Source organism: Rhinopithecus roxellana, chromosome 1 (assembly GCF_007565055.1).
Source record: "Rhinopithecus roxellana isolate Shanxi Qingling chromosome 1, ASM756505v1, whole genome shotgun sequence".
Classification (NCBI taxonomy): Eukaryota; Metazoa; Chordata; class Mammalia; order Primates; family Cercopithecidae; genus Rhinopithecus; species Rhinopithecus roxellana.
In genome coordinates, this window is record NC_044549.1 from 99,727,350 (window position 1) to 99,740,470 (window position 13,121).

At 39.0% G+C, this 13,121-nt stretch overlaps 1 protein-coding gene across 1 annotated transcript in view; it reads right to left on the reverse strand.

The window, feature by feature from the left end:
• Nucleotides 1-4,183: 4,183 nt before the first annotated feature.
• LEKR1 (leucine, glutamate and lysine rich 1) overlaps nucleotides 4,184-13,121 on the reverse strand; it is a 238,078-nt gene continuing 229,140 nt past the window's right edge. The window contains exon 13 of the mRNA XM_010365905.2: nucleotides 4,184-4,985. Coding sequence (XP_010364207.2) covers nucleotides 4,572-4,985 — 414 coding nt within the window. The 3' untranslated portion in view covers nucleotides 4,184-4,571. The remainder of the gene's footprint in view (nucleotides 4,986-13,121) is intronic.

A 13,121-nucleotide genomic window follows, 5' to 3' on the forward strand; every position in this document is an offset into this window, starting at 1 on the left:
TAGTGTCCCATCTCCAGCCTTTCCATCTCAATACCCCCCTGCTAGAGAATTTCAACAATGCACAACATGTCACTTCTAGTTGAAAGCCTGCAGTGGGTCCTTATTCAACACCTTAACCAATGAGGCCCACCTACTTTTTTCAGGTTCCCACTACTTCCCTTCACCAAATGTTTTCTACATTTCCCATAAACAGAATTTGTGACTCTTTTTACATGTTTCTTCTACCTCGTATACCTTCTTCCATAAATCCCATCTATTCTTCAAGATCCGTTGTAAATGCCAATTCTTGCTTAAAGTATTCCCTGATTCTTCCAGCAAAAAGGTGAATTCACATAACACCTTGTTGCCAACTCTCTTTTTATCCAATATCCTCTGCTGTATATTCTTATTTCTATATGTGCTTTCTCCCTGTCCTCTACTGTATAATTCTTGGGACTCTGTATGATGCTTTAATTTTCTTTGTAGCTCTCACAGTACTTTTTCAGTTCCTCATATCTATTGAATAAATGAGTGAATAAATAATGTAGATTCAGTATTAATCTATGGATTAAGATGTTCAGAAACTGCAGAAGTTTAAAATTGTTTATTAAACTATTATTATTTTGGGCAAATTACTTAATCACTGTGACTCAGTATTCTCACATAGTTTTTTATGGAGTAAGGGATGTTCAGCAATTTTTTTTACTTAATGAATATAAAGCACTGTCCTATATAAATGTTGGAACAGAGGGATATCTTTTGACTTACTAGATCATGGTAAATATTGTCATAGAAAAGTATATCCCAGATTCATCTATTATGTTCTTAAGAAAATTCTATATGTAAAATTCAGAATATAGAAAGATGATATAATTTATATTTAATAGTCTAAAAATGCAATACAATAGTATTGGCTTTACAACGTGTTATTACACAGGGTTAATATTTTCAAGCAGAAAAGTCAAATTCTTCCTGAGAATACCATTGATACAACCTTAGCAATGATACCATAATTGTCTATCATGATTTGGGGACCATTAAAGGTGTCCTTTGTAAGACATGGTCTAAATTATTTTCCTAAAACATGAAAATGAAAAAGTTTAATAATCTATAGTCACAACAGCATTTTTGAATTTTGAGCACATGCCAAACTGACTTCCTGAGCTCCATAAGCTGCAACGCAATGGTTAAACATTTTCAGCTGTAGTGTGTTAGCTCTTTTAGGGTACTAGGTTGATCTATTAGTGCAATAGTGTGAGAGTCATAAGAATTTAAAAAGATAAAACTTGAGAAAGCTAGCTCCATAGTCAAATAAATTAGCAATAATTGATCTTAAATATTACAAAAGCTTTCAGAGTAACAGAACATTAAAAGATCTTAGTCTTACATAATTTTGTGTTGGCGTCTCTTCCGGTCAATTCCCTTACCAGAAAATGTGACTTTTAAATAGTTCTGACCAACTACAAATATAGTAATTTAATTCAATAAGACTTTGAAAAACTGTTTGAGGAATCTATGTTAACTTAGAAGAATTCTCCTATCTTTGTCCATGAATACCAGTTTAAGAAGAAAACCAGAGGTTTATAATTCTCTAAGAATATTTTCTTTGACATATTTTCTCTTAACACCTATAAATCCTTTCATGGCAAGTCATGGCAAACATCAATCCATGGAGAAATTAAAAGTATTAGACTAAATATCCATTATATGCATTTGGAGCCTTATTTTTTCATCCTACTCACTACTTTCCTAAGATTCCTTATAAATGTCTCATGCCAAGAACTTATTTATCAGTGAGAAAATCAAGAAAAGTTTGAATGTGTTCCTAACCTGTAGGTTACATACTATCATGCTGTTTTTTGTTGTTGTTGTTTGTTGTTGTTGTTGTTGTTAAAGATGTCCTTCTTTAAAGGCAACATAGCTTAGTCTGCACCATTCAAATGGTCTAGGTTGAAATAAATGTTAATATGACCTTTCTGTTTATTCATGGAATTACTTCTCTGATATATTTGTGGAGTATAATACAACCTCATTGCAGATCATGATTCTATTCTGAGAGTGATTATTTATAGAAGTACTCATAAGGCAAAAATGTAATAGCAAACTGAGAAATCAAGTTTTGCAATAATACTCTACATCACCATTAGAAAAGCTTATGTGTGACTTTACAAATCTAAATATGTTCATAATTTAGAAAAAATAAAGAAACCTACTTTATCCCCATGGTTCCTGAAGATACAGACCCACTGTATCTCCATGAGCTGAAATTGCAAGACTGTAAAAAGCATATATAACCCTATAACAAAGACTGTTGCAAACAATAATCTCTTGTGCTTTCACTAAAGTTTTCACTAGATTTTGCCATTTTCCTTATGGCATGAGTACTTGTAATTAAACATGCAAACAACAGATCAGAGACCCCTAAGGTCCAGTGCAGTGGTCACCTGTTGGCATTATACAAGATGATTTTAGAGGGTGCACTGACTAACACTTGTTGTTGTTTTGAGACAGGGTCTCACTCTTTTGCCCAGGCTGGATGGCAGTGGCACAATCATGGCTCACTACAAACTTGACCTCCTGGACTCAAGGGATCTTCCTAGCTTACCCTCCCAAGTGGCTAGGACTACAGGCAAGCACCACCATGCCTGGCTAATTTTCATTATATTTTTTTGTAGAGACAAGGTCAATTCTCCTGTCTTGGTCTTTCTAAGTGCTGGGATTATAAGCATGGAGCCACCGTGCCCAGCCAACATTTCTTAGATACACATTTATTTCAAAGTGTGTAAGAAAAAAACAGCAAATCAAACTCATTATAGCTACTTCTTGAGTCAAATTTACTTTTTACATAAATTTCAGGTTAAAAAGTAAGTGCATTTAGGAAAAATATAAACTACATATAGTGTAGGTGCTATTGACAAAGGTCATGATGGAGGCTTGGAAAGCTCCAGTGAGGTGGAAAGTCTGGGGGGGTAAGGTGACTGTGGTTCTGGTTCTAGTTGTCACTAACTAACTGTACTACCGTAACCAAGTCACAATCTTTTTGGGCATCTATTCCTTATCCGTAAAATTACAGTTGGGGTGACTTCTAAGATCCACCCAGTGCCATTCTTCAATGATGTTGTGCTCTCTTGTCAAAGGCCATTACAAGGGATGCCAATCTCTGCAAAACAAAAGTAAGCATTCAACTCTTAACACAAGAGGCCATACTTAAACTAGTCAGGCAAATCAGTGGATCTAATGTGGAATTTTTTTGAGGTTAAGATACTCTATTAATAGAGTAGACTAATCCTTTGGAAGACTGGATATAAATTTGATTTTGTTTAGTAACTTTACATCTTTTGCACATGGAAGGGATCCCAAATATCTTTGAATTCTCTGGTCAATAAGATGGTCAAATAGCAGAGAATTTTATGTAGCATATTTTAAATGTGTTACCATTATTCTAAAATGGGAATAGGAAGGCTGGACGTTCATGAGGCAGTCAGATGGAGTATTTAAGTAAAGTTAGTTTTTGAAGGAAAATACCCTTCTATTAGATGGAGTAAAACATAGACAGACACTAGACTAAGGAAAAGAGTTGTGTTTTAAGAAACAGGAGGTGTCTGCAGGTTTAAGATAAAATCGCTGGTCTGGCTTCTGGTTTTATTTTTTCACTCAAAATAGAAAACATGTTAACCAGTTACCCATTTTCAGGGGTAATAAAATTTGAATCCCAAATTAGCTCTAACTTTACTAAACTGTGTTGACTTAGATTTTTTCCCAATGGTTCGAGAATACAAGGCCAAATAAAGACCTAACTCTGAGTACCAAAAAGCACTCATTGTGGAAAATATCTATCAATATGGTCAGGTTATTTGTTTACTAAAATAATCTATATAATTTGAGAAATAAACTACTATTTCCTTGAATTGACATTACCATCTTTTTTTCTAGAAGGTCCCCAGTCACTCAGAGAAGATTGTCTTCCTGAAGGTTATCTATCATTAACTCTGAGCTAGCCTAAAGAGAAATTAGATTAACCAATTAGATTGTAAGCTGAGGAAAAGAAGCTTTTGATTATGATGATGATCTTTGCAACTACCTGAACTAAGCATTTTGGAGATTATCTAATTTTAATTAGATAAAGTACTTTTTTTTTTGTTTGGAATACTTATTACATCGATTTAACCTATTCAGCTCAACAAACAAATGAACACATACCAACAAAACCCAAACAATCTATTTTTTTTTTTTTTTTGTGGAAATATATCTGCTTGTAGTGGTGCAAGAAATGGAAAAGATGTTATGGGTGAAAAATGTTACCTGTGATCTCTAAAAGGCTATATTCATAGAGCACATTTCAACATAAATATAGAAATTGGACCTCTGGAATACCAACAACTTAATTATCTGTTACTCTATCAAAACCCTCTTGAAAAATATGGCTTCACAATTTTCCAGCTTTTTACAGTCTTTTGTTAAATATATCTGTAGGTATGCCTTCCTGATCTGTGAAAATAATTTTATCTTTGTCATTCTCAGTTACAGTGAGTTCCTGGCACTCTCTGAAAGAGCGTGCACACTGTGGGGAGCTGCCTGCTCCTCACTGTGGATCATTGCTGACTCCGCCTCCTCCTAAGAATGGCAGCCAGTCTCTGTCTAGTCTCATTTACTGAAGATGCTCCACCCCTGGGAGGATGTGGCTGGGGGAGAATGGGCAAGCCTGAGCTGCTAACCCTCTTGGGCTTATCTGAGGTTGGGAAAGTGATGGGTTTTGACACTCCGCGCAGGCTGGGAATTTGGATTCCTTTTTCAGAGTTCAGTCTTGCAAGGCTTCTCTCTCCATGATTACTGACCGCTGTAGCAGGGGAGGTTAGGCTGCCCTTGCTGAGGGAACACGGTGAGAATGGTAAACTTCCACGAAGCTTCCTGAGTTCCAGGAGCTGTTCTCTGGCTTGACTCAAAGCTTCTGTCAGTTCAAAGCGTTCTTCACATTCTCTACGCACTGTCTCCTGAAGAAAAGTATTCTGAAAAGAGAGAAAGGAAAAGAAAGCAGACTTAGCTTTAAATAATGTGCATAAGTAGATAGTTACTGACGATAAAATTTGAGAACTGAACTGGAAATCAGAAGAGGTCTGTATTCTTTGATTGTCTCTGTAATAGTCTACCACACGGGACAGACAAGTCAAGAACAGAAACAATCTGTGATGGTGGAAAGAAGTTGGAGGGCGGGGGGGCAGAGCAAGATGGCCGAATAGGAACAGCTCCAGTCTCCAACTCCCAGCGCGAGCGACACAGAAGACCGGTGATTTCTGCATTTTCAACTGAGGTACTGGGGCCATCTCACTAGGGAGTGCCGGACAATCGGTGCTGGTCAGCTGCTGCAGCCTGACCAGCGAGAGCTGAAGCAGGGCGAGGCATCGCCTCACCTGGAAGCCAAGGGGGAAGGGAATCCGTTTTCCTAGCCAGGGGAACTGAGACACACAACACCTGGAAAATTGGGTAACTCCCACCCCAATACTGCGCTTTAAGCAGACAGGCACACCAGGAGAATATATCCCACACCTGGCCGGGAGGGTCCCACGCCCACAGAGCCTCCCTCACTGCTAACACAGCAGTCTGCAGCGATCTATCCGCAAGGCAGCAGCGAGGCTGGGGGAGGGGCGCCCGCCATTGCTGAGGCTTAAGTGGGTAAACGGAGCCGCTCGGAAGCTCGAACTGGGTGGAGCTCACAGCAGCTCAAGGAAGCCTGCCTGTCTCTGTAGTCTCCACCTCTGGGGACAGCGCACAGCTGAAGACCAACAGGGGAAGCAGCGGGGGCCGGTGGAGACGCGAACGACTCTGTCTGACAGCTTTGGGGAGAGCCGTGGATCTCCCAACGCGGAGGTTGAGATCTGAGAACGGACAGACTGCCTGCTCAGGTGGGTCCCTGACCCCTGAGTAGCCTAGCTGGGAGACATCCCCCACTAGGGGCAGTCTGACACCCCACACCTCACAGGGTGGAGGACACCCCTGAGAGGAAACTTCCAAAGGAAGAATCAGACAGGTACACTCGCTGTTCAGCAATATTCTATCTTTGGCAACCTCTGCTGCTGATACCCAGGCAAACAGGGTCTGGAGTGGACCTCAAGCAATCTCCAACAGACCAACAGACAGTCCTTCTGACTGTCAGAAGGAAAACTATCAAACAGGAAGGACACCTATACCAAAACCCCATCAGTACGTCACCATCATCAAAGACCAGAGACAGATAAAACCACAAAGATGGGGAAGAAGCAGGGAAGAAAAGCTGGAAATTCAAAAAATAAGAGCGCATTTACCCCTGCAAAGGAGCGCAGCCCATCGCCAGCAACGGATCAAAGCTGGTCAGAGAATGAGTTTGACGAGATGAGAGAAGAAGGCTTCAGTCCATCAAACTTCTCAGAGCTAAAGGAGGAATTACGTACCCAGCTCAAAGAAACTAAAAATCTTGAAAAAAGAGTGGAAGAATTGACAGCTAGACTAATTAATGCAGAGAAGATCATAAACGAAATGACAGAGATGAAAACCATGACACGAGAAATACGTGACAAATGCACAAGCTTCAGTAACCGACTCGATCAACTGGAAGAAAGAGTATCAGCTATTGAGGATCAAATGAATGAAATGAAGCGAGAAGAGAAACCAAAAGAAAAAAGAAGAAAAAGAAATGAACAAAGCCTGCAAGAAGTATGGGATTATGTAAAAAGACCAAATCTACGTCTGATTGGGGTGCCTGAAAGTGAGGGGGAAAATGGAACCAAGTTGGAAAACACTCTTCAGGATATCATCCAGGAGAACTTCCCCAACCTAGTAGGGCAGGCCAACATTCAAATTCAGGAAAAACCGAGAATGCCACAAAGATACTCCTCCAGAAGAGCAACTCCAAGACACATAATTGCCAGATTCAACCAAAGTTGAAATGAAGGAAAAAATCTTAAGGGCAGCCAGAGAGAAAGGTCGGGTTACCCACAAAGGGAAGCCCATCAGAATAACAGCAGATCTCTCGGCAGAAACTCTACAAGCCAGAAGAGAGTGGGGGCCAATATTCAACGTTCTTAAAGAAAAGAATTTTAAACCCAGAATTTCATATCCAGCCAAACTAAGTTTCATAAGTGAAGGAGAAATAAAATCCTTTACAGATAAGCAAATGCTTAGAGATTTTGTCACCACCAGGCCTGCCTTACAGGAGACCCTGAAGGAAGCCCTAAACATGGAAAGGAACAACCGGTACCAGCCATTGCAAAAACATGCCAAAATGTAAAGACCATCGAGGCTAGGAAGAAACTGCATCAACTAACGAGCAAAATAACCAGTTAATATCATAATGGCAGGATCAAGTTCACACATAACAATATTAACCTTAAATGTAAATGGACTAAATGCTCCAATTAAAAGACACAGACTGGCAAACTGGATAAAGAGTCAAGACCCATCAGTCTGCTGTATTCAGGAGACCCATCTCACATGCAGAGACATACATAGGCTCAAAATAAAGGGATGGAGGAAGATCTACCAAGCAAATGGAGAACAAAAAAAAGCAGGGGTTGCAATCCTAGTCTCTGATAAAACAGACTTTAAACCATCAAAGATCAAAAGAGACAAAGAAGGCCATTACATAATGGTAAAGAGATCGATTCAACAGGAAGAGCTAACCCTCCTAAATATATATGCCCCCAATACAGGAGCACCCAGATTCATAAAGCAAGTCCTTAGAGACTTACAAAGAGACTTAGACTCCCATACAATAATAATGGGAGACTTCAACACTCCACTGTCAACATTAGACGGATCAACGAGACAGAAAGTTAACAAGGATATCCAGGAATTGAACTCATCTCTGCACCAAGCGGACCTAATAGACATCTATAGAACTCTCCACCCCAAATCAACAGAATATACATTCTTCTCAGCACCACATCGCACTTATTCCAAAATTGACCACATAATTGGAAGTAAAGCACTCCTCAGCAAATGTAAAAGAACAGAAATTATAACAAACTGTCTCTCAGACCACAGTGCAATCAAACTAGAACTCTGGACGAAGAAACTCAATCAAAACCGCTCAACTACATGGAAACTGAACAACCTGCTCCTGAATGACTACTGGGTACATAACAAAATGGAGGCAGAAATAAAGATGTTCCTTGAAACCAATGGGAACAAAGATACAACATACCAGAATCTCTGGGACACATTTAAAGCAGTGTGTAGAGGGAAATTTATAGCACTAAATGCCCACAAGAGAAAGCAGGAAAGATCTAAAATTGACACTCGAACATCACAATTAAAAGAACTAGAGAGGCAAGAGCAAACACATTCAAAAGCTAGCAGAAGGCAAGAAATAACTGAGATCAGAGCAGAACTGAAGGAGATAGAGACACAAAAAACCCTCCAAAAAATCAATGAATCCAGGAGTTGGTTTTTTGAAAAGATCAACAAAATTGACAGACCGCTAGCAAGACTAATAAAGAAGAAAAGAGAGAGGAATCAAATAGACGCAATAAAAAATGATAAAGGGTATATCACCACCGACCCCGCAGAAATACAAACAACCATCAGAGAATACTATAAACGCCTTTACGCAAATCAAGTAGAAAATCTAGAAGAAATGGATAATCCTGGACACTTACACTCTCCCAAGACTAAACCAGGAAGAAGTTGAATCCCTGAATAGACCAATAGCAGGCTCTGAAATTGAGGCAACAATTAATAGCCTACCCACCAAAAAAAGTCCAGGACCAGATGGATTCACAGCTGAATTCTACCAGAGGTACAAGGAGGAGCTGGTACCATTCCTTCTGAAACTATTCCAATCAACTGAAAAAGAGGGAATCCTCCCTAACTCATTTTATGAGGCCAACATCATCCTGATACCAAAGCCTGGCAGAGACACAACAAAAAAAGAGAATTTTAGACCAATATCCCTGATGAACATCGATGCAAAAATTCTCAATAAAATACTGGCAAACCGGATTCAGCAGCACATCAAAAAGCTTATCCACCATGATCAAGTGGGCTTCATCCCTGGGATGCAAGGCTGGTTCAACATTCGCAAATCAATAAACGTAATCCAGCATATAAACAGAACCAAAGACAAGAACCACATGATTATCTCAATAGATGCAGAAAAGGCTTTCGACAAAATTCAACAGCCCTTCATGCTAAAAACGCTCAATAAATTCGGTATTGATGGAACGCACCTCAAAATAATAAGAGCTATTTATGACAAACCCACAGCCAATATCATTCTGAATGGGCAAAAACTGGAAAAATTCCCTTTGAAAACTGGCACAAGACAGGGATGCCCTCTCTCACCACTCCTATTCAACATAGTCTTGGAAGTTCTGGCTAGGGCAATCAGGCAAGAGAAAGAAATCAAGGGTATCCAGTTAGGAAAAGAAGAAGTCAAATTGTCCCTGTTTGCAGATGACATGATTGTATATTTAGAAAACCCCATTGTCTCAGCCCAAAATCTCCTTAAGCTGATAAGCAACTTCAGCAAAGTCTCAGGATACAAAATTAATGTGCAAAAATCACAAGCATTCTTATACACCAGTCACAGACAAGCAGAGAGCCAAATCAGGAATGAACTTCCATTCACAATTGCTTCAAAGAGAATAAAATACCTAGGAATCCAGCTTACAAGGGATGTAAAGGACCTCTTCAAGGAGAACTACAAACCACTGCTCAGTGAAATAAAAGAGGACACAAACAAATGGAAGAACATACCATGCTCATGGATAGGAAGAATCAATATCGTGAAAATGGCCATACTGCCCAAGGTTATTTATAGATTCAATGCCATCCCCATCAAGCTACCAATGAGTTTCTTCACAGAATTGGAAAAAACTGCTTTAAAGTTCATATGGAACCAAAAAAGAGCCCGCATTGCCAAGACAATCCTAAGTCAAAAGGACAAAGCTGGAGGCGTCACGCTACCTGACTTCAAACTATACTACAAGGCTACAGTAACCAAAACAGCATGGTACTGGTACCAAAACAGAGATATAGACCAATGGAACAGAGCAGAGTCCTCAGAAATAATACCACACATCTACAACCATCTGATCTTTGACAAACCTGAGAGAAACAAGAAATGGGGAAAGGATTCCCTATTTAATAAATGGTGCTGGGAAAATTGGCTAGCCATAAGTAGAAAGCTGAAACTGGATCCTTTCCTTACCCCTTATACGAAGATTAATTCAAGATGGATTAGAGACTTAAATGTTAGACCTAATACCATAAAAACCCTAGAAGAAAACCTAGGTAATATCATTCAGGACATAGGCATGGGCAAGGACTTCATGTCTAAAACACCAAAAGCAATGGCAGCAAAAGCCAAAATTGACAAATGGAATCTAATTAAACTAAAGAGCTTTTGCACAGCAAAAGAAACTACCATCAGAGTGAACAGGCAACCTACAGAATGGGAGAAAATGTTTGCAACCTACTCATCTGACAAAGGGCTAATATCCAGAGTCTACAAAGAACTCAAACAAATATACAAGAAAAAAACAAACAACCCCATCAAAAAGTGGGCAAAGGATATGAACAGACATTTCTCAAAAGAAGACATTCATACAGCCAACAGACACATGAAAAAATGCTCATCATCACTCGCCATCAGAGAAATGCAAATCAAAACCACAGTGAGATACCATCTCAAACCAGTTAGAATGGCAATCATTAAGAAGTCAGGAAACAACAGTTGTTGGAGAGGATGTGGAGAAATAGGAACACTTTTACACTGTTGGTGGGATTGTAAACTAGTTCAACCATTATGGAAAACAGTATGGCAATTCCTCAAGGATCTAGAACTAGATGTACCATATGACCCAGCCATCCCACTACTGGGTATATACCCAAAGGATTATAAATTAGTCTACTACAAAGACACATGCACACGTATGTTTATTGCGGCACTATTCACAATAGCAAAGACTTGGAATCAACCCAAATGTCCATCTGTGACAGACTGGATTAAGAAAATGTGGCACATATACACCATGGAATACTATGCAGCCATAAAAAAGGATGAGTTTGCATCCTTTGTAGGGACATGGATGCAGCTGGAAACCATCATTCTTAGCAAACTATCACAAGAAGAGAAAACCAAACACCGCATGTTCTCACTCATAGGTGGGAACTGAACAATGAGATCACTTGGACTCGGGAAGGGGAACATCACACACTGAGGCCTATCATGGGGAGGGGGGAGGAGGGAGGGATTGCACTGGGAAGATATACATGATATAAATGATGAATTGATGGGTGCTGATGAGTTGATGGGTGCAGCACACCAACATGGCATAAGTATACATATGTAACAAACCCGCACGTTATTCACATGTATCCTAGAACTTAAATAAAAAAAAAATAATAATAAATAAATAAATAAATAAAAGAAGTTGGAGGGCATATTTGGTTCAACCCTTGCAGTTTGCAGATGAGGAATCAACAACTGCAGAGACTGAGTGACCTGCAAGGGTTCAACCCTTGCAGTTTGCAGATGAGGAATCAACAACTGCAGAGATTAAATGACCTAACATTCAGATGTTAGTGGTGAGGCTGGTGTTAGAACCCAGGACTTCTAATATTGGCTTCAGTGGGGTTTCAACTTCTCTGCATCAAGTTGCATACAGTATGCTCTGCACATGTAATACTCAATAGTTAATAGCTATAGAGTCATTAAATATATTCTTTTACAGTAAAGGTATACTACAATAACATAAACAGGTAAAAGTGCTTGAAGTGTAAGACTGAAAGAATAAAAAATCAGCTATAGCATTTAAACAATAAAATCAGTTCTCATATGATGCTTTCTCAATGGAACTTAAATAAGATGTTCATTTGCCATTCTGTAAGATAATATCCCAAAATAGAGAAGATCTTCTGCTATTAATTCCATTCATTCAACAATCATTTACCAAGTTACTAGAAGTTGTAGTGAATACAATCCCTGCCCTCAAGAAGTTTGTACCTTCGTAGGTTTGAGCAGAACTGCTTTCTATGTCCATAAAAGAATCTAGACCCAAGGTGAAAGCTATGGGGTTTAAAATAAGGAAGAACTTTTTAATAGAGCTATCTGGAAGACACTGAAGGGTTGAATCTCACTTGACAGGGATGTGCTGAAGCAAATTTAAGCTTCAAATGTGTGACTGGACTAGAGATCATTGTCTCTTTGAAATTCTGAAATTCTACATTTCTAGTTGAGGAGTTACCTATGTTTTGTCTATGAAATTCATAAAAATTATTTCAAGTCCCATGGTAAGAATTAAGTCTTGGATCTCCCTAGTGTCCTGACATTCATGTCTTCATGATGTCAAAAATGAGGCTGAAAAGTAAATAATTCAAAGTAGTATCCTAGTAAGAAAACACAATTAAAATGAGTGTGCTATAGGATTCATCAACTCAAAAATGAATTTCCATTGGGTTAGCTTGTTTGTAAAAACAGCCAAGGCATTCCCAAGTCTGCTTCTTAGTGGAAAACATCCTCCCTAAGGGTTGACTGACTAATCTGCTGTCAGTAGAACTAAATAACAAAGCGCCAGGGAAAGTAGCATCTTCCTGTTTTTGAGTTTCTCATGATTATAGACAGAACTCTATTCAATTCCAAATTTGGTAATCAAAATGGAAAAATATGGAGCAATTCCAGATTAGCCAATTGCACAGTAATTTTCAATAAAAGCTGCATTCCTGGGTCAAACAAATCCTCATCATTTACATATACTATTTACTTACTACATGACACACATTAAAAACAATCATGGGTTAATCACTTGCTTCTCGTTATTTTTAATTTTTGGAGGAATTGGAGAGAGCAAGGATGGTGTTTGTGGCTTTATCACCTAGTTCTCATTAACTCTAGCTGAAACACTTGTGGAAAAGGTAGGGGAGGAGGGACTAGAGAGGAAGATTAACAAAGTGCCATGTTAGGTGTCATCTCATTTCCTGCTCCCAACAATTATTTCTGACTAATAAAGACTGAAGCTCACACTGTTATGTAACTTGCTGAGAGTAACTCCACTCTGAAGTACTAAAGCTCCCTTCAGAGCCCTGCTCCATGCTGCCTATGCCTAAATTAGTTGTCTAATTCATTCCATCAAACATGCAGGGACCATTTTGTTCCCAGGACACTGAAA